Source organism: Vombatus ursinus, unplaced genomic scaffold, assembly GCF_900497805.2.
Source record: "Vombatus ursinus unplaced genomic scaffold, bare-nosed wombat genome assembly UNPS02014791.1, whole genome shotgun sequence".
Taxonomy (NCBI): Eukaryota; Metazoa; Chordata; class Mammalia; order Diprotodontia; family Vombatidae; genus Vombatus; species Vombatus ursinus.
In genome coordinates, this window is record NW_020954569.1 from 68,254,624 (window position 1) to 68,280,167 (window position 25,544).

At 41.3% G+C, this 25,544-nt stretch overlaps 1 protein-coding gene across 1 annotated transcript in view; it reads right to left on the reverse strand.

Annotated features, from left to right (window-relative positions):
* MYO5B (myosin VB) overlaps nt 1-25,544 on the reverse strand; it is a 532,192-nt gene that overhangs the window by 165,699 nt on the left and 340,949 nt on the right. Inside the window, exons 13-14 of the mRNA XM_027868890.1 lie at nt 8,848-8,970; nt 7,185-7,268 (exon numbers count right to left, since the gene is read on the reverse strand). Coding sequence (XP_027724691.1) covers nt 7,185-7,268; nt 8,848-8,970 — 207 coding nt within the window. The remainder of the gene's footprint in view (nt 1-7,184; nt 7,269-8,847; nt 8,971-25,544) is intronic.

Consider the following 25,544-nt stretch of genomic DNA (forward strand, 5'->3'; position numbering starts at 1 on the left):
CTTGAATATTGTCGGGATTCAGTTTCTCCATTTTAAAAAAATGGAATTAACATGGCAGGATGGGGCTTGGGAAATTAAAAAAAAAAAGGAGTTTATTAGATTGTCCATAGGAGGTTGTTTTCCACCAAGTAGGAACTTCTGGTTGGGTCATCCTCTTGGTACATAGGATAGGAGAGCCAGAAGGGCTGAGCAGTTTAAAACAGGAGTCCTCAATAATGTGGGCAATAAAGCGGTGGAAATCCTGGTTCTGTTTCTTAATACCTCCTTGATCTTGGGGAAAATCATTTAACTTTTCTGGGTCTCAGTTTTCTCAATTATAAAATGAAGGGGTTGGACTGGGTGATTTCTAAGGACTCTTACTGTTTTAAATCCCATGATACCAGATCCTAGCGTTCTGACCCTCTCTGCTAAGCCCTGTTCACCTTAGTTTCCTACAATTTCGGGCAGAGAATAGAAAACAACTTATTGGAATTGCTGTCAGTCTCCCCATTTCTTTGACTCCTTTAGAGAGTGCTAAAGGTTTGACTAAAAGATTATAGCGCTAGAAGGCCCATCAGAGGCCATCTGTCCCAACTCTTTCATCTTACAAATAAAGAAAGTAAGGCCTAGAGAGGTTAGGCAATTTACTCAAGGTCACACAGGTACTAAAAGTGTCATTTGAAGCAACATTCGAACCCATGTCCTTTGATTCCAATGCCAGAGTTCTTTCCTCTGTACCACAGTTCCTCAAAAAAAGGAACTCTCCTATCACTTGAAGGAGTATAGATCTGTGTGAGCTGCAGAATTCTAGGCCTGCAGCTCCATCCTAAAGGGGAACCCAGCACCTGCTGATGCATTATCTACTACCTGCGATAGCCTGTAAGAGACTGCCCGAGAAGCTGGGAGTCCCCAGGTCAGGAGAAAGGCTTAGGCAGGAAGGAATACAGTAGCTAGAATTCTGAGTTTTACTGAGTCCTTGTTGTATAGACAGACTGTGGCAGAGAGGAAAGGCTGCTGGGTTCGGGAATCAAGAAGAATCGAGTTCAAATCCTGCCTGTGAAACACACTAGCTACATGATGCTAGGCAAGTCATTGTACAAGCTTCTATGGCCCAAGCAATTCCCTAAGAGTATGCTGCAGAAAAGGCACCAGTCTGCACTGACTGAGCGGCGTTCCCTACACCAATGAACTCACAGATTCAGAACTAAACTGAAACCTGTTGAATTATTTGTATATATAACTTAGAAATTATTATTTCTACATATAATTTTCCTTAAATGAGGTGCTGAGTTGTTTCAGTTGTATCTGACTCTTCATGACCCCATTTGGGGTTTTCTTGGCAAAGATACTGGAGTGTCATTTCCATTTCCTTTTCCAACTTATGTTACAGATGAGGAAATGGAGGCAGACAGGTTTAAAGGACTTGCCCAGGGTCATACAGCTAGTAAATATCTGCGGCTGGATTTGAACGCAGGTCCTCCTAACTCCAGGACTGATGCTCTACCCACTGCACCATGGCAACTAAAAAGAAAGGAGACTCTATTTCCTCGAGTGACTCATGACCTGGCTCTGAGGGCAATTGCCAAAGAGCTCTCCAAGAAGACTGAGCTGAGGGAAACAAGACCCATGAGTAGTTTGGTGAATTTGTGAAAACACTAGTTACATTATTTTATGTTCACAAAATGATAGACACTCAGAGTTGGAAGGAACCTCAGTGACCATCTAACCATTCCAATCTACACTTGATCAGCAATCCTCTCTGACATGACCCTGCTGAGGAATCACAAAGCCTCTATTTGAAAAGGAAGACACCATCTCCCAGGTCCACTGAACTACTTTACCTGGTAGGGAGTTTCTCCTTACTTTGAACCTAAATATGCCTCTTAGCAACTCCTACCCAACTTTCTTACCTCATCAAGGCACCAGTTCAACAGCCCCCACTCTGTCCTTATGACTAAAGGTATCATTCCCCTCTGAGACCATTCCAACCTTCTAAAAATTCCCTTCTTTGGCCTGCAACCATGGCCATGACAGGGGGATGAATTAATCAGCCATAGCAATTCCTGAAGACCATCTATTAAGTTACAAAGGAGCTATGATCTATATCAGTGAAACCAATGCCCACAGTGATTACATCACAGGTCATTGAAGGGTGGAATTAAAGAGCTCCTCAACTGGCCAGAGATGCCAAACAATAAAATGGTCTGGCTTCTTTTTTTTTAAGTGGAAGGATATAGAATTTGGCAGACCAGGACTTAGTTTCCATTTCTCATTCTAACTGTGGTGAGAATAGATCATCATCCAAAATTTTAATAAAATTAAAATACCATCACCCAGCTACACAAATAATGAGCGTTGGAACAGGGATTAGAACCTAGGTCTTTTGTGTCTAAGGGTAGCCAGATGGTGCAATGGATAGAGAACTGAGCCTGGAGTCTGGAAGACTCATCTTCATGAGTTCAAATCTGGCCTCAAGCATTTACTAGCTCCATGACCTTGGGCAAGTCACTTAACCCTACTTGCCTCAGTTTCCTCATCTGTAAAATGGGCTGGGGAAGGAAATGGCAAATCACTCCAATATCTCTGCCAAGAAAACTAAATGGGGTCCCAAAGAGTCAGACATAACTGAACAACTTTTGAGTCTATGTCTTTATATCTTTCCATTTCACTTTGCTTAGCAGTATGATTTAAACAGTAGGCAAGAAGTGAGGGCAGTTTTAGAGTAAATGGGATTAGCAGAAAGGAAGTGTTCTCTCTCCTCTTTCTCTTCTCTCTTAAGAAAGCCTGTCACCCACTACTCCCAGTATCCCTGGCTTACCTCTGCTGGTGGTCTTAAGGTTGCTGACCCACTCTCTGCTCTAGAGCCTGGACTGTTCATGAGTATTACCTGCTGCCCGTCATGATTACATGAAGTGCTTCCATCCCTCGGTGCTTTGAGAAGGAGGCAGCACAGTCCAATGAGATGTGTAAGCAATTCCTGTCATTCATAACACTGTCTCCCATTTCCCTCTCACCCCTGTGATTTGTAAAAGATCCCAGCTGCATGGTCTCTCCTCTCCTCTCCTTTCCTTCCTTTCTTTGTGGAGAGCCTTACTATGCACAAGATGCTTGAAACCTAGGAGCCTGGAGCCTAGGCTTTCCCAGGATCCCAAAATGATGCTGAAGAAAAAACAGCTCAGTATTATAATCACACAAAGCAAAGCCTGTTTGGACCATAATGAATCTTTGAGGTTCTGATCTCAAGAGCCAGTCTAAGAAGACCTGTGCTTCAGCAGAATACACCAGATCCTGCTAATTTAAATTTTACCATCTGATTTGAAATCTGTGCAAAAACATGCATAACCGATATCAAATTGTTTGTAGTCTTGGGGAGGGGGAAAGCGAGGGAGAGAGTAAGAAAAAATTGGAACTCAAAATCTTATAAAAAATGAATGTTGAAAATTCTTTACATGTAATTGGAAAAAATAAAATACTATTTACAAAGATTAAAGAAAAACAAATCAGGCAAAAAGAAAAAATGCACAAAAATAAAAGGTGTTCATGGAAAAAGAGGGATATACTGGCAGAAGGGCTGAATTTAGAGTCCAGGGACCTGGATTCTAGTTGTAGCTCTGCCACTTACTATCTAAGTAACCTTAAACAAATCACTGAACTCCTGTGAGCCTTAGTTTCCCCATCTGTAAAATGACGGGTAGTGTTGGACTAGATGATTTTTTGAAGTCCCTCATAGCTCTGTATCTATGATCCTATGGGGGATGTGGGGCACTCCAGGGAGTGCATCAATCAACAGGGACCATTTAGCTTTAAATCCTCCTGTGTTTAGCGGGGTTCCCCTCCTTCCTCACCCCATATCAAGTGAAATTAACTGTGCATTTCTCCAGTGTAATGTCTCCTACTGTATGTTTAGTATCACTTATCCTGAGAAGAAGCTGACTGATTTCTCTGGAGCCCGTCTTCTTGTTTTCCATGTTCTGGGTCTTTTTTATCTATCAATCTATCTGTTTATCTATTTATTCATTCATTTATTGTTTTACTTTTGCTGTTTCTCTGTAAGACCCCCTGCCCCAACTCTTTCTGAATCTTAAGGATGTTCTCTATAGAGGCCAGTATCAACAAGGTGGAGATATGCTTCCTGCTAGTCAAAGGTGAAAATCTGAAACCTGTACTTCTCTTTAGGAATGGATCCTACCTTTTCCTCCAACCAAAATCCCCAGTTATTAATTAGTAACTTCAATAGCTTCCTAGCTGCTTTCCCTGTGCCCAGTCTACTTTCTCCCACCCCACCCCACTCCCACAAACCACAGGCAGAATACTCTAAAGCCAGTGTTTTTAACTTGGGATCCCTGAACCTATTATAATATTTTGATAACTGTATGTGATTAGAACTGATTTCCTTTGTGGTATTTTATATTTTATTTTATGCTTTTAAAAATGTTATTCTAACAGACTGTCAGAGGAGCCCATAACACAAAAAGAACTGAGGACGACAGCATTTCATAGATACAAGACCATTAGTGGCCCCCATTGGCCATAAGACCAGGTCCTTACCTCTTCACTGAGCAGTTCACAGTCTGACTCTACCTTACCTTTCCAATCTTATCACTTGCTCTGTGAAGTCTTAGCTTCAGCTAGGCTGGTCTACTCACACTGCTCTTTTGTGCTTCCATGCCTTGACTTATACCACTGCTCTTGCCTGAAACATGCCCGACTCTTCCATTCCTCTCAAGTTTTACACTTCTTTATATCCCCCAGAGTATCTTGTATACTTAACCCTGAAACTTTCAGAACCAGTAATTTTGTTGGTATGGGTATTCCCTTCACCAATACAAATGATGATGACCCTTGTATAATTTGGTTGGTTGGCATGAGTAAAAAATTTCACCACTTGGTGATGAGTATCTCTGTGTTTACTTGGGCTGGCCCTCATACAAGAGATGCTCATCCAAGTCTGTCGACAGGCCTGTCCTTGAGCCCTGACGGCTTTGTTGGACCTGGTAGAGTAGGACCTCTGGTAGTACAGGCATTGAGAGTCCAGGTTCTCCACCTCAGCCCTTCCTGACTCTGGTGCCTTGAATATTGCTGACAAATTTGACCACTGATAGGAGAGGAAGGAGGTGAAAGTAATAGAAGAAGAAAAAAGAAGTATCTTTTGATGGGATGATAGTAGAGAGAAATCACTTAACAAAGGCCTCCAGCTTACACAATTTACTGACTGCTGCCTTAAGCCTTCCCTCTGCTAATTATTACCTATTTATCCTGTATATAGCTTGTTTTGTATAGAGTTGCTTGCTAAGGTCTCTCCCATTAGACTGTAAGCTCCTTGAGGGCAGGGACTCTTTTACCTCTTTTTGTATCCCCAGCACTTAGCACAGTGCCTGATGTGTAGTAGATGCTTAGTAAATGTTTATTAATTAATTGGTTGATTAAAGAAGGATAAACAAAGGTTTAAGTAAAACTTTTTGCAGAGTCTTCAGAAGCTACCACTAGCGGTAGCAAGAAATAGGGAGAAGCATATTGATTTGGGAAGTAAGAAAACCAAAAATTGGAGGTCTGGTTCTATGAATATTAGTTCCCTCATTAGTAAAATGAAAGGATTGAACAAGATAATTCACTAGAGTCTTGAAACATTATTCCCCCATTTCACTAAGAGACATGACTCATTCTATTAGATTAATCTCTTCCCCACTCTAGCCTCCAAATATAATGTACTTGTTCCTACATACACATCAATACTTAAGCTATTGTTTCTACCCTATATACTCCCTTCTTGACCTAGAATATCATCTTCATTTCTCTATCACTCATCAGGTCAAGCGTGTCACTTAGTTGTATGACTCTGGACAAAGCACAGTCTCTCCTAGCTTCAGTTTCCTGAACTGTGAAATTGGTATATTACTTTTATTTATAAAATGAGGAAAAATACTTTTGTAACTTAAAATGTCATTGGTTATTTTCTGCTCTTCATAGACCAGCTCAAGTCCTTTTCCCATAAAACCTCCCTTGGTCGCTCTAGCCTAAAGCGACTACTTTCTCAATTCTGATAGTATTTTTTGTTGATGTCACATATTGGACACTTGCATCATTTTTTGTTACTTTTTCCTTGTGAAGCTTGTGAGTTTTTGAGGACAAGGGTTCTGTCTTCTCCTTTTCTTATCTTTACCCAGCATCAAGTATGATGATATGCACACAAGATTCTTTTAGACAACATGTAGGTATTTAACAAACGGATCTTGACTCGGCAGTATAGAGTGATGGCATTACCAAGAAGAGACCATCCAATAATCATTTGGGTTAATTGCCAGTGAGAGGACTGATAACCTTCCCTGGTCATATGTTTATGGCCATCACATCCCGAGCTTTCAAAGGGAAGAGGGAAAAGTGTTGCATAATTAACATCGGCAGCAAGATAACACAGAGTCTCTGGAGCAATTCAGGAAACATCATTGTCTAGCATAGGAACCTAAGGGCAGGAAGGTAGAAAGACGTGGGTTCTGTGCTTACTTAGATTATTCAACTTTGTTAAGATAATGGAAAATATCCTCTGATATTTTTTCTACCTGTAAAATGGGCACAATGTTGCTACCTGCCATATGTATGCAGGGAAAAGAAGAAACCAACAGACTTCATGGACGAAGTTTGGAGAAACAGAGAATTGTTACACAGGCATCAGTTTCAATTTTTTCCTAAGCTCTGACTCTTGCAAAGCATCATTGCAAAGCAAATGATAAGGACTATGGTAATCTGTTTTAGTAGGGATAGAATCATCTTATGTCAGAATTCAGGAGATCAGGGACAGGGCTTGGACAAGCCCTAGACAAATTGGATGTTCTCTTTTCCTCCTCTGTTCATTTCTCATGCTGTTACCTTTCTCCTTGTCTGCTCATTCTCTTGCTTCCTCTCCTGTTTAGTGGCCACCCATCCATATGGTAGTCCACTCCCCCATCTCCTCTACCCCCCCCAATATTCCATCTTCTTAGTGATTAGAAATGGGGATTATGTGGTAAAGGGAAGTGCTAATGTTGGTAGCCGCCTTTGCTGCCCCCACACAACCTTTTCTTCTTCCAGGGTGATGACCATAGATAGGCTCCCCATCAAGTAGTGCCCCAGCTATAGCTATAGATGTTTTTATTTGTTTACTTCTCAAACCTTCAGCCCATAGAAACTATTAACTCAGCCCCCTTCCCACACCTTTTTTTTTTTTTTACCTTGCTGGCCTTCAGGATGTTGATTTGTTCTTCATACACAGTATCTCTATTTTTCTCCAGAAATCCATCTGAGTGGTACTCTACCTATAGCCCAATGCGGCAGGAAAAAGGAGACAGTAGTCAGAGATTCAGCCCAGAGCAGCCCAATGTTAACTTGCAGAGTCATCAGAAACTATTACGTGAGACAGCATGAGAGAGTGAGAAGTATACTGGTTTGGGAAGCAAGAAAGCCAAAATCTTCATGACATTTTCCTAAGTAGGTACAAACAGTGAGAAAAAAGAGGAAGGAATCCTGTATTGGCTGTGCCTCGCTTTAAGCAAACTTCAGTACTCTGATGGGACTGTGGTCCAAAGCAATACACAAGGCACTCTAAAGCAAAGTGCTAAAGTAGCCATGACTTTGGGTCATTTCACAAGAAATATTTGAAAATTAGAAATTACACAAAATATGATTAGGGGCAATTGCTTATTTTACAAAATGACTTCATAGAATTTCTTTAAATGGCAATGTCTTCTAGTATTTCAAATAGGAAACCATTTACAAAAAGTTATTTCTGCCTACCTTTTTAGGAACATAGCACTGTTTAATGTAACTAGCACCATAGACATCTACTGGGATTGAACTCTGATGTCTTAGCTCTTGGATGTGAGATTTTCCCAAAATTAGTACTGTTTCTTCCATAGGAAATAGTGTTAATGGGTAGCTTGCCAAAAAAAAAAAATTAATCTCTTACGTTAACCAAAAACTATTACAACTTGAAAATATGGCAATTCAAAAAGACATATTCAGGGGTCCCCTTAACACTTGGCAGCCAACTGTTTGGTGATGAACCTCTTTAATTTAGTTAAGCTGGTCCTTAAATTATAGGTCCATACTTGAAGACTTTTCATCTCAGTAGAATCTTCCGGAGCCCATGCACTACTGAAGGCACAGCTTCCAAGAAAGAATGCATGGTTCTCATTATGCCACTTCAGTAAAGGCCTCTGGAGAATGAACTATAACCCTTCTGCCAAAACATGCCACTGAGACAGAAGTAATAGAAATGATCCCACATAATTACATGTGGGTTATGATTACATGAACTCTGTATATGTATGAGAAGTTGTACGAATCAGCAGACAGAGAATCAGTTTCAAAGCCAGGAAGAGCTGGGTTCTAGTCTTGCCTCTGATACATACTGACTGTCTGACCCAGGGCGAGTCAGTCAAATCTCTTAGTGCTCCAAGATTGAATAAGCTTGCAGAGAAGGTTCAAACATGCACTGGTAGAGGGAGTTTTCTCACTTAGGAGTTCCCTATACCAATGACATCATAGGTCCTGTTCCTATCTTATGTATATTTCTATACATAGAGATTCACACACACACACCCACACACACACACACACACACACACACACCTCACAGGTAAGATAAGCCTTCCTGAAACATTTAAGCAAGTATAAGCCCTATTTCCCAGTACCAACCTTATAAAGGAGTCTTTATATATTGGATTACATTTCAGGAATAGTCTAGTAGTGTAAGGCAGATGCATAGGGAGGAAGATTGACTAGAAACCTTCATGGGAAACATTCAAGCTAATCAAATTAAAAGAAAGAGTTCAGCTCACAGGCCCACAGGGGAGGACTTTGCTTGGTATTCAGGCCTCCAAAGAGAACACTCACCTTATCTGCAAAATGAAGGACAATGAAGGAGGTATTGGACATTCTAGGTTTCTGGAAATGCTGGCTGCTGGAATGCCCGTCATACAATTTTTGAGCCCAATTCTGGTCAGTGCCTTTGGGAACCTATAGAATCACAGAATGAAGAGTTTTGTTAGGGAAAGCAAAGGGCAAAGAGAGGATTAGTCAGTCACTCAGCAAGGTCAGATTCACTGGGAACACATTAAAACCTGGGCTCTGTTGAACAACTTAACTATAGAAGTATATAGGCACAAAAGCTCTGGCCCCAAAGGATCAACTTAGAGTTTTCTGTGTGCCAGGCTCCCATAGGTATCCCCAGGAGCTGTGACATTCAGGGAAGAATCAGTTCTGAATCTGTTAGCTGGATTGTGGGAATTGGAAAAAGAGATGCTGCTATAGGGAAAACACAATCCATTTAACCACGAAGAACATGCCTCTCTACTACAATCAGCCCAGCCTCCTCATTGCCCCATGCTCGTTTCCTCCTTCCTGATTTCACTCATGTTATTCTCCTCACCTAGAATACCCCGCCCCTATTCATATTTTATCTATTCTTCAAGGCTCAGTTGGAGCCTCACCTCCTCCAATTGTTGTTGATGTTCATCTTTCATTCTTGAAGGTCAACGATATCATGGATGATGTCTTGACTTGCATATGAATTGGATTTAAGTGAGGTGGAGCTGAGCAAAGTCATCAGCCTCATTTTCTCCTCCCGAGTCATTGAAGTCCAGTGGCAGGACAGAAGTCAAGATGACTGGCAATGGCTCAGGATGTAGTGGGTGATCTTGGTCTTTTTAAACCAAGATCTTTTCCAGATCTCAGTGTGTCTGAGGCAATACCCAATAAATTATTCCTAACTACACCGTATTTCACTAAATTCCTTTCCCTCTGACCTACAGAATTTATAATCATAGATTAAGAGCTAGAAAAGATTTGAAGGGTTAACAAATCCAAACCCCTCATTTTATAGATGAAAAACCTAAAAGTTTAAGTGACTCATCTAAGATCATATAGTTACTAAGTCTCTGAGTCAAGATTTGAACCCAGGTCTTCCTAACTTCAAGTTCAGTACTCTACCACTAGGTTAGATACTCAAATCCAACTTCCTCTTTTTTTTTCTTTCAAACAGGTGAGGTTCAGAGAGGTTAAATCAATTGCCCACACAGGTATTAAGTTGCAGAGCTGGGATTTGAATCCAAGTCCGACAACACAAAATCCAGGGCTTCTTCTGTAGCCTCCTCACTTAAAAATCTCCATCACAGGGGGTGGAGCCAAGATGGCTGAGTAAAAGCAGTGACTTGCTTAAGCTCTCCCCCAAACCCCTCCACATACCTATAAAAAATGACTCTAAACAAATTCTAAAGCAGCAGAACCCACCAAAAAGACAGAGTGAAACAAATTTCCAGCCCAAGACAGCCTGAATGGTTGATCGAAAGGTATATCGCACCGGGCCGGGGAGAGGAGCGCAGTTTGGCGTGGGCACACAGGCCGCAGTGACCCTGAAGCAGGCCTCAGAGGACTGAATCGAGGGCAGCTGTGGTGGTTTCCAAACTTCTCAACCCACAAACGCCAAAGACAACTTAGAAGGTCAGTGAGAAAAATCTGTGACTGGGGTGAGAGAAGGAGCTAGGTCTCAGCTGCAAGTCCCAAGCATGCCCTTGGGGCAGCAGCTGCCTCCTGAGCTTCCAGCCCACAGACAGAGGGGGAATCAAGTGGCTGATCAAAGAGGGATTGCAGGGATCTCTCTGCTGGTGCAGGATTCTCTTGCTTTGCTCGTGCTTGGATCTGAGTCACAGTTCTGGGTAGTGGTCCTAGGGGGAGGAGGAATGCTGGTGTGGTGGAGCTTGTAGTGGCTGTGGAAAGGAAACTCTCCTCGAGGTTCCAAGACAGAAAAGAGTGCTCATAGACCAGAGCACAGGCCAGGAAAGGAGTAAACACCTCGCCCTTGATCATACCACCTTGGAAGAACTGAAAATTTACAGGTCCGTGGAAGTATTTCTGAACACAGCTGCACAAAACCCCTGAAGCTTGGGACAGTATATTCTCCACACTGGAAACAGACTCCTACCTTAACAAAGAGTTTACAACTCAAGTAATTGGCCAGGATCATGAGCAAGCAGCGCAAAAAGAGTCAGACTGTATTATCTTACTCTGATGACAAAGAAGATCAAAACATACAACCAGAAGAAGACAATGAAGCTAAAGCTCCTACATCCAATGCCTCCAAGAAAAATATTAATTGGTCCCAGGCCATAGAAGAGCTCAAAAAAGATTTTGAGAAGCAAGTAAGAGAAGTAGAGGAAAAACTGAGAGTGATGCTAAAGGAGACCCAAAAAAATACTGAAGAAAATAACACCTTAAAAAATAGCCTAACCCAAATGGCAAAAGAGGTCCACAAAGCCAATGAGGAGAAGAATGCCCTTAAAAGCAAACTTAGCCAAATGGAAAAGGAAGTCCAAAAGCTTACTGAAGAAAATACTTCCTTAAAAATTAGAGTGGAGAAATTGAAAGAGAGGAACAATTTGAGAAATCAAGGCACTGTAACACTAATCAAAAGGAATGAAAAAATAGAAGAGAATGTGAAATATCTCATTGGAAAAACAACTGACCTGGAAGATAGATCCAGGAGAGAGAACTTAAAAATTATTGGACTATCTGAAAGCCATGATCAAAAAGAGAGCCGAGACATCATCTTTCAAGAAATTATCAAGGAAAACTGTCCTGATATTTTAGAACCAGAGGGCAAAATAGAAATTGAAAGAATCCACCGATCTCCTCCTGAAAGAGATCCCCAAAGGAAAACTCCTAGGAATATTGTAGCCAAATTCCAGAATTCCCAGGTCAAGGAGAAGATATTACAAGCAGCCAGAAAGAAACAATCCAAGTATTGTGAAAACACAATCAGGATAACACAAGATTTAGCAGCTTCTACATTAAGGGTCCAGAGGGCATGGAGTTTGATATTCTGGAGGGCAAAGGAGATAGGACTACAACCCAGAATCACCTACCCAGCAAAACTGAGTATAATCCTTCAGGGTAAAAAGTGGTCATTCAATGAAATAGAGGACTTTCATGCATTCCTGTGGAAAAGACCAGAGCTGAATAGAAAATTTGACCTTCAAATACAAGACTCAAGTGAAACATGGAAGAGGTAAACAGGAAAGAGAAATCATAAGAGACTTATTCAGATTGAACTGTTTACATTCCTGCAGGGAAAGGTGATATTTGTAACTCATGAGTCCTTTGTGAGTATTAGGGTAGTGGGAGGGAAAAAATTATATGTATGTATAGATAGATAGAGGACACAGGGTGAGTTGAAGATGAAGGGATATCTGGAAAATAAAATTAAGGGGTGGGAGAAGATTATACTGGGAGAAGGAGAAAGGGAGAAGTAGAACGAGGTAAAATATCTCACATGAAACAGACAAGAAAAGGCTTTTACAGTGGAGGGGAAATGGGGGAAGGTGAGATGGAATGAGTGAATCTTATTCTCATAGGATTTGGCTTAAGGAAGGAATAACATACACAATGGGGTATGGAAATCTATCTTACTCTACAGGAAAATAAGGGGGGAAGGGGACAAGAGAGCAGGGGGTTGATAGAGGGGAGGGCAGATTGAGGGAGAGATAATCAAAAGCAAACACTTCTGAGGAGGGACAGGGTCAAGAGAGAGAATAGAATAAATGGGGGGGGTAGGATATGATAAAGGGAAATATACTTAGTTTTTCACAGCAGGGCTACTATGGAAGTGTTTTGCATGACTACACATCTATAACCTGTATCGAGATGCTTGCCTTTTCAATGAGGGTGGCTGGGGAGGGAGGAAGGGAGAAAATCTGTAACCCAAAGTTTTAAAAACACTTGTTAAAAATAAAAAAAAAATTAAAAAAAAATCTCCATCACAAAATTTTCAATCTTTAAATTGGATACTTGTATCAATCTTGTGGGGAGTATGTGTGTGTGATGTTTCCCCCAATAAATCAGAAGTGCCTTTAAGGCTGGTGTTCTTACCTTAAGATTCATGAACTTATTTGGATAAGTGTATTTTAATGTGATTGGTTTCCTTTGCAATCTTATGTATTTCACTTTATGCATTTTATTTTATTTTTAGGCAATTGGGGTTAAGTGACTTTCCCAGGGTCACAAGCTAGCATCTGTGTCAAATGTCTGAGGGCAGATTTGAACTCAGGTCCTCCTGACTACAAGGCCAGAGCTCTATCTACCCCGCCTCCTCACTGCCCCACTTTATGCATTTTAAAACATCATTCTTAGAAGAAGTCTATAGACCTCAACAGACTGGGATGATGGGGTCCATGACTTGATAAGAAGTTCTGTTCTAGGGAAGGCCCAACATTGCACTCAGTGTCCTGGGCTTTCTGGTCCTGGTATACTCAATCAATCCTTGCTGAATGGCCAATGCATTTGATTCCTTTCCACTTCCTCTTAAAGTTGTTCCCAGGACATCACACACATGAGTTCAGGGAAAAGAAAAGCTATAGACAGGCCCTTGATGATAATTTATAGGAAACCCAGTTGTTGAGTCAGTCTCCCCACAGAGCAAGGTAACATTCTACCAGTGACATTGGATTCTCATCAAGTTTATCAACAATATGGTAAAACTTCAACTCACCAGAATGGCTTAAGGAACAGACTGTCTAATTGCCCAATGCAATGTTCTGTTTAGTCAGTCAACGCTGCTACCCCCTGACCATATTCCTTTAACCTTGGCACCAAGTCCCTACTCTGATGCTTAAAAAAAAAATTTCCCTGGATAGATACTTATCATGTCTTCACAACTTGTTTGAAAATGCTGAAAATCACTTTGCACTGAAAATAACACTATAGATACCACTAATATACCCTATGATGACTTCCCCAGTGTGGAGGCTCTCTCACACTCCTATTGTGTTAATCGGACAGGTCTTCAGCACATGTATTAATAAGGATTCAATTTAGTTCCCAATTACAAGTTACTTAATTCATGTGCACTTCATTAATTCTGAATTTTAATTCAGACAGGAATATATGGAATTGAACTCTGAAGATGGAATCTGATGGTCAAATTAATCATGGTGAATAGGGTACCAAAAGCATGTTTATCTTCCTAACAGACACTTTTCAAATACTTGAAAAGCCCCAAACTGTATACATTGCTCAACCCAATTCAGTTTAACAAATATTTTTTGAATACCACAACATATCCAGTCTTGTGCTAAGCATTAAAAAGAGAAAAGAAGAATGTACAGACCCTGTAACCAAGCAGCTTCTCATGTGTTTAGGGGGCAGGAAATAATATGTATTGAGAGTGGAGTCCAAATCACCCCTACCCCAGCAGTACATCAGGAAGTACTAACTAAAGTGCATCTACTCAGGTGGTAAGGATGATCATTTATGGCTTCCTGAATGAGTTAGAACCTGAGAGGAGCCTTGAACTGGTAGAATTTGGATCAAGAGAGAGGACAGGAGAGAAGATGTGACTTCTATAAGCAGACCAGTAAAGCAGCTATGTGACATGCAATTACTGACACTAATTTTGCTGAAAGTAATGCAGCTGGATTTCTTCAAGAAATAGTCTATTGTGGGGCAGCTAGGTGGCGCAGTGGATAGAGCACCGGCCCTGAAGTCAGGAGGACCTGAGTTCAAATCCGACCTCAGACCAAACACTTGATACTTACTAGCTGTGTGACCCTGGGCAAGTCACTTAACCCCAATTGCCAAAAAAAAAATAGTCTATAGTTCTGACTTTTCACTAAACCACATTGGCCTCCCTTTCATTTAGTCTGAATTTTGTTGGACTATAACACAATCTTAGAGGAGACCAACAATCCAGGTCACAGTGTCCAAGTATCTCCTGAGTGCAAAGAGCAGGCTGACAAAAGGAGATTGACAACTGATAGGAAGATCTTGTTTTCTTCTACTGTAGATGATGTGGTAGCCTGCAAGAATTCCCTCTCCCCTCACGAGGCAGGAGCCCTTTTTAGACTTAACCCCTTAGTTCGAGGATATTTCTCTTCTTCATGAGAGAAGAGAGCAGCTGAGATTTTAAGAGGAAACCATAAAAAGTGGGGCAAGTGGAAAATACTCTTTTGCACACAGAGAGAGAAGGTAGGGGTTGGGGGAAGGAGCCAGGTTCTATATCTTTAACAAATCCAACACCTTGGATAGCAGGAACTCTCAAAGATGAAGCTAAGTGTAATTAAAAAAAAAAAAAAAAGAAATCCAGAGTCAGCTTTGTGGAGGCGCCTATATCTTGACTTCTATACCCTGGATCTTAATCTGAAACATTCAATCTTCAGAGAGAGAGTTGGAAAAAGGCAGGCAGGATTCAGAAGCCTGATCTTACAACCTTGGCTCAAACACTAGTAGATATGGATGGGGTGAGGGAAGAGGGGGGAAGGTAGGGTAGAAAGAGCTTTCAATTTGGAGTCAAGATTAGCGGATTTAAGTCCTGCCACTATGACTTATTCTCCACATAAATCTGGCAGGTCACTTGACTTCACTAGGCCTAGGCTTCCTGATTTGAAAAATTAAAGAGTTGGACACTTTCCAAGCTCTAACACTTTAAGGTCCAAGATCTCTGGCTAGGATCTGTAAAGCCACAGTCCTCTGCAATCAACCACAGCTGATGGGTCTGTTAGTCAATTAGTCAACAAGAATTTATGAGGTGCCTACTATGTGCTAGGCACTGTGCTAAGTGCTGGAGGTAAGAAGAAAGGCAAAAAGTAGATCTTGTAATCAAACTCACAGTCTGAAGGGGAGATCACACTCAAAGCAAATACAGACAGGATAAACTGGGGACAATCAACAGAGGGAGATCATTAATATTAAGTGGGATTACAGAAAGCTTCCTCTAGAAGGTGGGGTTTTAGCTGCAACTTGAAGGAAGCCAGAGATTCTAGGAGGCAAAGATGAGAAAAGAGAGCATTCCAGGCATGGAAGACAATCAGAGAACATCCCTGGAGTTGGGAGATGGATTCTTGTGCAAGAAAGAGCAAGGAGGCCAGTCTCACTGGATTGCAAAGTGCTCCTGGAAGGAAATAAGGTATAAGAAGTAAAAAAGTTGGGGGGCGGGAGGAAAAGAGAAGGAAATAAGCATTTATAAAGAGCCTACTATATGCCAGAAAAAGAGGGGGTAATAAGCATTTATATAGAACCTATTATGTGCCAGGCACTGTGCTAAGTGCTTTATAAATATTCTCTCATATGAACCTCATAACTGCCCAGGGAGATAGAGTGCTGTTATTATCCCCATTTTACAGTTGAGAAAACTGAGTCAAACAGAGGTTAAATGACTTGTCCAGTGTCTGAACCCAGATATGAACTCAGGTCTGCCTTACTCAAGAGCCAGGACTCAACGCAATAGCATGACCTCGTAGCCAGGCATGACAACTTTTGAACACACAGAGGATTTTATCTTTAATCCTGGAGGTGACAGGGAATCATTGGAGGTTACTGATTGAGGAATGAAGTGTGACACGGTCAGACATGAACTTTAGAAAGGTCAATTTGACAGCTTATTGGAGGATGGACAGGAGTAGGGAGACTTGAGGCAGGGAGACCCAGCAGCAGGCTACTTCAATAGTCCAGATATGAGGCGATGAGGGTACCAGGGTGGTGACAGTGTCAGAGGACAGAAAAAGGTGTATGTGAGAGATGCTACACAGGTAAGATTGAAAGACCTTTGCAATAGACTGGATATGGGGGAAGGGGGTGAAACAGATGGAGATGAGAACAATACCTAGGCTGTGAGCCTGAGTGACTGGGAAAATGGACCTAAAAAACAATAGCGAAATTTGGAAGAGGAGAGTGTTTGGAGGGAAAGATAATGGGTTGAGTTTTGGACATTTTGAGTTTAAGATGTCTATGGGACATTCAGTTTAAGATGTCCAACAGTCAGCTGAAGAGTGAGACAGGAGGGCAAAAGAGAGGTTAGGGCTGAATAAATAGGTCTAGAAATTATGAGCACAGATGATTGACTCCATGAGAGTTGATGTGATCACCAAAGAAAACAGTGTAGAGGGAGAGGACAAAAGGGCCCAGGGCAGAGCCTTGGGGGACACAATTAATGGGCATGATCTGAATGCAAATCCAGGAAAGAAGACTGAAAGGTGGGGGTGAAACAGTTAGGAAAGACATAGGATAGAGTAATACCACAAAAACCTAGAGAAAATATCAAGAAGGGGGTGATCGACAGTGTCAAAGACTTCAGAGAGACTGAGAAGGATAGATTGAGAAAAAGCCATTAGATTTGTCAATTAGTAACTTTGGAGAGAGTGGTTTCAGTTCAGTGATGGGGTCATAAGCCAGACTGCAGAGAATTAAAAGAAGAGGAAGTGAAGGTACCAGTTGTAGATGGCCTCCTCAAGGAATTTAGTCACAAAAGAGAGAAGAGATATATGAGATGATAGGAGAGATAAATGGATCAAGGGAGGTCTTTTTGAGGATAGGAGAGACATGGGCACATCTGTATGTAGGAAGCAACCATCAGACAGGGAGAGAATGGAGATAAGTAAAAGAGGGGGGATAACAGAGGGGCAATCTGCTGGAGAAGACGGGATGGAATAGGATCACTTGTGCAGAGATGGGTTTGCCTTGGCAAGGAGAAGGGCTACCTCATTATGTGACAGAGGGGAGCAGGAGGAGATAGTTGCAAAGGTATCTAAGTGATGTGAAACAAGGGGGAGGGGATAAGAAGCAACTCTCAGCAAATAGCTGCAGTTTTATCAGTGAAATATGAGTCAGAGTTCTCAGCTAAGAGGGTGCAAAGAGGGGAATCATAGAATTTTTGAGAATAGATAAAAAGGTTTGGAAGAACCCTTGAGATGACTGGGATAATATGTCAATTAGGGGTGTGTAAAAGGTCTGTCTTATCAAAGTAAAGGCCCAGTTAAGGTTATAAAACAAATTTGTAGAGAAGCCAGTCAATAGATTTTCCGTAGCTTCATTCAGTAGCATGTGAGAACAAAGGCAATGGATGATAGGAGTAATCCAAGGCTTAGTGGGGCTTACCAGGACATGATTGATGAAAAAAATATTGGGACGACAAAGATCTCAGGAGAAAAGAAGAAGGTAGAGTACATTTGATTCACCAGTGGGTCAAGATGGAGATGGGAAGAGAGAGTATCCAACTACAGGGATGATGGTCTAGGAAAGAACTAAGGGATGGAGAGAATGGTTTGTGGCAAGCTGTGCCTGGAAGGAGGGGAACAACATCTCCACAATGCTAATGCTTCTAAATAAACAATCCAGGGAGGGAGGGATGGCAGGGAAGACAGTGGGGCTGCCATATGCGATGGGGAGCCAAACTGTGAGAGAGTAAGGCCAACTTCAGACAGGTGGTCTAGAGTTCACAGCTGTGAGGATCATCTCCTCTCCTATCATTTCTTTATAATTTCTCTTATCTGCTCCCATGTTCCTGGCAGGCCAGTTTTATACTGTGATCTGGGTCAATCTGTCCTAAAAGAGCTAAAATAGCCTTCCATTGTGGCTGAAATTTTACCATTCAAGATAATTTTCTGGTTAAAGGCATTGTTTTCAGGAAGTTCTTTTCACAATGACTATATGACTATCCCACCACTATATCAATTACACACTATGGAAAGAGTATTGGATTTGAACCCAGAGGACCTGGATTCAAATTTTGCCCCTGTCTTTTACTACCTGTGTTACCTTTGCCAAGTCATTTAACCTCTTCAGGTCTCCATGTTTTTCCTTCATAAAATGAAGGGATTTGACTAGATGGTCTTTCTCTAAATCATCATATGACAATGGCACATTAATTCATTAGCTTCCTATAAGTAGGAATCTAAGGGAAAGAAAACAAGGCCTAAACCTTTGCTAGGCACGGAACCTCTGGGAAATAGGACAGACTCTTTTGAGAAGAAAAAGGAAAGAGGGGAAAAAAGGTCGAACACAAAGGAACATCTGGGGTCATTGGAGTGTTCTATTAGGGAATACTGAGAAGCCATAAGCTGGTACAGTGACATGGAGCGCCTGGGGAAGGATTTACCAAAGGGAAAGAGAAGAGAAAAGTGGCAGGATTTCAACGATAAAATTTCTCTGCTTCACCATTTTGGTCATGGTGAACACTGTTCCTGATACTTGATAGTAAAGATATTTATAGCCTCCACTAAACCCTCAGGTACATGTGGTAATGGAGAACACATATAATCCAACAGGGGAAAAAAAGTCACTTGTCTAAAACACATTTATATTCATTAAGGAAAATATCAGCCCCCAACAGAATGTAAGCTCCTTGAGGGCAGAGCCTGTTTTATTTTGGTTTTGTATTTCCTGGTGCCAAGGACAATGCCTGGCACATAGTCAGTGCTTAACAAATGCTCGATGAACTGAACTGAACTGCAGGATGAGCCCTGGATTTTAAGTCATGGGACTTGGGTTCAGGTCTCACTTATGGTACTATTTTTGTGACATTAACAAGTTATTTAATTAGACTGGACTTCAGTTTCTTCATCTATAAAACAGGAGTGTGGACACTAGATGACCTTCAAGTTTTCTTCCAGGTCTAGGTCCTAAGAAATTTTATATTTTTTCATTAGTTTTTGGCAATATTCAATTTCCCTGCTAAGTTATGTTTTGTATAGGCTTCTACCATTAGGAGACTCGGGCAAAGAGCAAGCACAAGAGGATAAGCAGAAATGAACTCTGTTCTGCAGAAGCTCAGCCTGAGTCTGGCTAGTAATGCTGGAGACAAAGAGAAGTTTGTGAAGTGGCATGAATCAGAAAGAAATTTAATATGTGCTACCCTCATTTTCCTGCTCTTACTTCTGACCACGGACCATCATTATCTCTGAGGCCAGCTCACTGGGGACAGGTAGGGTGGGGTGGGGGTTGGGGGTGGAGAGTGTGTCTCATCTGCTGTTTTCTCCTGTACTTGCATTATATCTCCCCTCTCTTTCTAAACCCAAGACCACCTTCTTTCCCATTTTACTGATATAAATCCAAGCTTGCCCATGCTCCCCTGTCCCCTGTTTCCTTGATATACCAATCAATCTGAAAAGTAATTCCTCCCTCTCCTACCCATGGACTGCTTTTGTGCCACCTGCCCATCTCTGAGCATCACTTTTGTCTCTTGTCTGTATGGGGGTCATAGTACCCAATTCTGCACAATAGGATCTTATATTCTCTCTCTCTCTTCCTCTCCCTCTCTCCCCTCCTGCTTCTTCAAAGTACTTTTGAGACACAGGAATGGAAAAATGTGCTATGGAAATGAACTTGCTTGAAAATGTTCCTAGAGTAGGACTAGAAAAGGCTTTATAGATTTGAAGTTCTATTTGGTAAACATTTGTTAAATGCCTACTATGTTCCAGGCATTGTGCTAAGCATTGGGGAAACAAATAAGAAAAAGAAAGACAGCTCCCTCAGGGAGCTTACAATCTAATGGAGGAAGATGACACACAAAAAAAGGCAGGAAAGCAGGGGAGCAGACATCAGGGGGTAACTGACATGGGGGCATCTTGTTCAGTGGAGCTGAAACCAGGCAGGATAGCAGTTGTAAAGCTGGCATCAGCTGAAACTCCAATCTCTGCCCTCTATAAAGACTTCAGGAGGAGTTTAGTGCTTCACCCTCCAACTCTCCAAATCAATCAGAGGGGAGAACAAACAGAAGGAGGGTAAACCCCTCTGTTTGGCATTTAAAGCTCTTCACAACCCGACTCCATCCTATCTTTGTGGCTTTATTATACTTTCCTCCCCTTCTTTCATCTGTACCCCATCTGAACTGGCTCTCTTGTGGTTGCTCTATCTCCTTTCTCTGTGCCTGTGACAAGACGGTCTGTCCCCCATGCCTGGGAAGTCCTCCCCCCTGACTTCTACCTCATAGAATCCCTTTGTTGTTGTTAGTTATTTTTCCATCATGTCTGACTCTTCATGACCCCATTTGGGGTTTTCTCAGGTCTTCCTGACTCCGGGCCTGTACCACCTAGCTGCCCATAGAGTCCCAGCTTCTTTCAATGACCAGCTCAGGCATTTCCTTGTACGTGAAGCCTTTACTGATCTCCACTATGCCTTCCTCGAGTTGTTTGTGCTTCCTACCTGCTAATTAACAAAAATATCTTTTATTTATTTGTATGTACATAGAAAGAGTTCTGGATTTGGAATCCTTGTACCTGGGTTTAAAACCTTTTACTATCTATGCGACTTCGGACAAGTAAACTGTCTGTGCCTCTTTTTCCTGAACTGTCAAATGAGGGGTTAGAGCAGAGGCAGCAAATGTGGAACCCACAAAAGTCTTGAGTGAAGCCTGAAACTGGTGAAAAATCTAATCGGGCAAGTTTTTTTTTGAGTTTGACACTGCTGGGTTAGTCTACAGTGCCTTAACTACAAAATGTAAGTTGTTTTTGCAACCCCCGGTGTCTAGCACAGTTCCTGGTGATAGTAGGCATTTAATAAATGCTTGCTGATTGACTGAAAAATAAAAAAGGGGTGGTTTTTCTCCATTCAAGCAAATAGCCTTGTCTTAGAAAATATTTTCTCCAGGCTCTAAGGCAATCCTGAGTCAGTCACCCTGCAGGCTCTCTCCATATGCCTATCTGTTTGTTGTTTGTCCTTTATTCTCTAAGAGGACCATGTCATCAGGAAGATGATGCTACGACTTGCAAGAGAATTGGATTTAAGTAAGGTAGAGTTGTGCAAAGTCACCAGCCTCACTTTCTCCTCCGGAGCCATCTGGCTCCAGTAGTAAGATAGAGTTAAGGACAACCGGAGATGGTCTGCCACATGTCAGAGAGGAGGAGATCAAATAGTTCCAGTATTACTCTTTTTATAGATAGGAAACCAAGGGCTGGAAGAATGGGGCAGCTGGTCTGAATATACTCCACTAGTCTGGGCTGAAAGTGAAATACAACTGAGGCTTTCTGGCCCTAGATCAAGCTGCTTCTATTGTGCTGAGCACTGAAAGTATAGAAAGCAAATGCCTCTCCAAAAATCTGGCTCTTGCAATTTGCTTTATAAAGTTTTAATTGGTTCAGTGATCAAGAACTAAGCACCACGCAAATTCTAGCACTTGGGGGCAAGGCAACCTTTTCTCTATTTATACATTTTTATACATAAAAACCCTATGTATCTTGGGAATATACATTGTAATAATATTAACTGCTGCTTCTTCAATTTCCATTGATTTTACATAACCCAAGTAGCATCCAAGTCCAAATCAGGGCTCATGAGCTTCTTTTTACTATACATAATGCTATCAGATCCAGAAAACCAAGAGATGTGGGGAACAAAGTGCAAATAATATGGAGGAACTCTTGGACAGTCAGAATGACTGTAAAATGTAGGGGTTCGACAAGATGGTCTCTGAGGTCTTTCCTAGTTCTATGAAGCAAACACTTGGCAAATTCCTATGATACCAAGGTCAAATTTCCCAGGGGTACTACTGCTTTGTCTTAGGGCATCTGAAACTGTTCACAGATCCTATTGGATGTATCATCCCATCCTAGGTTAAATTAAGTTCAATTCAATGAACACCTATTAACACTTGTGATCCCCAGGTAGGTGATGGGGACATTTTGAGAGCCTGTAATTTCACCAGAAGTAAAAGCTCCTACCTCTGACATAGACTACAGCTATCTCACCAAGAGTTCCCTCTTTTTTCCTCCTCCTCATCTCACATCACCCTTCTGATACTATCACCTCCTTTATCCTTGTCTCTCATGATGAGGTAGCCCTTTTCCTCACCAAAGCAAATGACACTAAATGTGCAACTGATCCCACTCTGTCCCATCTTCTCCAGAAAATTGTTCTCTTTATCATTCCCAACTTCTCACTTATCTTTATTCTCTCCCAGGGCACTGTTGCCACTGCTCCCTGAACATCACTCTGGTTTCATTAGTATTGCATTTCTCTTATAGGACCTGACTTGTCCCACTACTATGCTCCCTCCTCCCCCCACCCCAATCTTTCTAGAGATTAGGATGTGGACTCAATTCTTTGGAGAATGGGCTACTTCCTTTTATAGTACAGCTGGACTTAACTGGGGCAGACTGTCCTCTGTACTCCATTTTTCACTGCTGGGCTTGGGAATGCCTTTCTTTCACAGAGAATAACAAGGAAGCATGTCAGGAAGCAGTTCCCACCTATGAAAGTAAGGCCAAGCACAGCAAGTCTAATCTCTTTTCTACATAATACCCTTATAAATATTTGAAGACAGCACCCTTCTATCCTCTACCATCCATTCTCAACTAAGTCTTTTATCTAGCCTAAATATCTTAAGTTCTTTTAACTAATCATCATATGGCATCATCAGTATCATACTTGACACTAGTGCCTTAAAGTTAGCTCAGCACTTTAAAAACATAATAAAAGAAATTCTTTTTCCATCTGAGGCAGCCTGGAATAGCTAATAAGATTGCTCAACTTAGGGAAGACTAGGGCTGAAATGTCACCTTGAATGGGTTCAAATCCAACCGTGGGCACTTCTAATTGTGTGACCATAGTCAAATCACTTGACCTCTTTAAGCATGTTTGCTCTTCTGTAAAATGAGAATACCTGTATTATTTATGTCAAAAAGGCTATAGATAGAATGATATAAGTAAGTCTCTCTGTAAATTTTACAACGCTTTATAAATATTAGTGATGATGGTGATGATGATGATGATGGTGATGACGACAATAATTCTGTGGCAGACATTTTCCATGATGGTAGCATGGGGCTAGGGTTCAAACCCCAGCTCTGAGTCATCCAATTGCTTAGCTATTCTGTCTAGCAAATTTATGCCTTTCTTAAGTTTAATAAGGCTGTATGACTCTGGGAAATTTACTTAATCTCTCAGGGTTCTAGAAAATTCTCTAAGATTATGTTACAGAGAAAGTGCCATCCTACCTTTGTAGGAGTGACCACATTGGGGAGTTCCCTCTATCAATGAAATCCCAGGTTCAGTCTCCATCTTTATATAATCTATATGTTTACTCAACTTTAATATCAACGTTGAACAGAAAAGGACCATAACCCCTGGGCACTACACTAGAGTTTTCTGTCTAAGTGGATATTTAACTACTAATCACTACTCTGGATTTACTCACTCAGTCAATTCTCTTGCCCCCTTTTCTCTACCTTGAATGTTATCATTTGGAAATGCACCACCTCCAAGATCTTGAACTCCATTCTCTTCCTCCCTGACCATAACCTTGTATTCTTCCAACTTTTCCTACTCTCTCAGTTACAAAATTGAGTCTTTTGTTTTCTCACCACTTCTAGTCTAGGGACCTCTCCCTTAATTCTCCCTTTCCACAGTCAATTATTTCAATGCTATCTTCTGTAACACTCAAGACTCTTTCACTTCTCTGATATCTTGACATTTACACCTTAATCTCTGATACTGGACCACCCCAAATTCGCATTATCTCTACCTTTCTGGAGTAAAGGTAGAGAAAATCAAGAAATCATGCAGCTATAAATTCATGCAATCCAATATCAGGTGGGTCCTGATTGTGGCTCTGCAAGGCCTCTATTCCTCTGCTGTTGAATACCCAGTGATACTTGCCTAACATCAGCTTGTCTAAACCTTTCCATTCTTAAGCTCCCAACCCCACTCTATTTATACCACCTTCATTGTCAGCAAAGAACTTCCCTTGCCTCTTCTCGGTTACCTTATCTTCCCATGATCCTAACCCTGCCCATCTTCATTCATCAATTATTCCCTCACTCTATTCTCCTGCATCTTTTATATCTTCCCTCTGCACCAACTCCTTTTTTTTCAGCACATTAACCTGTTTAAGTCTCTATCTACCTAAAACAAGTTTCCTTCAACCCTTCTATCCCCTTGACTTATTATCCTCTCTTGCTACTTTTTCTTCCCCTCAACCTTTTGGGAAAAATCTATTCTATATTTGCTGCATCCGTTTTCTTACTACTGACCTATTTCTCAACCTCCAGCATCTAGGTGACTTCTTCCCCCATCCCTTGGAAGTTGCTCTCTCTCCAGAATCATAATGCTGTTACCCACATTAGAGGTTTGCAAAACACTTTTCTCTAAACAACCCTGAAAGTTGGCTGTTTGTGGACTCTTAGCCTGTTTTATACATAAGGATACTATAGCTCAAAGGAGGCGAAGTTACTTGACCAGGGTTACATAAGCAGGAAGGACTCAGCTCCAGGGAAAGTGCCTTTTCCATTATACCATGCTAATAGACACCCTTGAGGTATTTTCTCTCTTATCTAATGTAAAAAACCCTGGAAATCCTTTTGGTAACTTGAAGTCCCCCAATCTGGCTGCCCTAGCAAGTCTTTCCAGAGGGTGGTGACTTAAAAATAAAAAGGCAGAAGAGTGAAAGTCACTTGGTTACCATGATAGAAATAGTGATGACCCCACTTAGCAGCATTAATTCATGTGAATTGAAAGGGGAAACATGGCCATTTTTTTTTTGACTGATTATGAAATGGCCATTTAGATGAGTAATTTCAGAAGTTTAGAGGAGATAAATGAAAAAAGAGTTACTTGGCAATGGCTGAAATGCACAAACTACAATGACCAATCCTGTAGTATCATAGTATTATAACTGGCAGAGTCCTTAAAGGTCAATGACTCCAACTTCTTCATTTTACAAATTGACACAAACATATATATATGTATATATGTATATATATGTGTGTGTATATATATGTATGTATGTATGTATATATATATATTTAAATTTTTGTCTTCAGGGTTCAAATCAC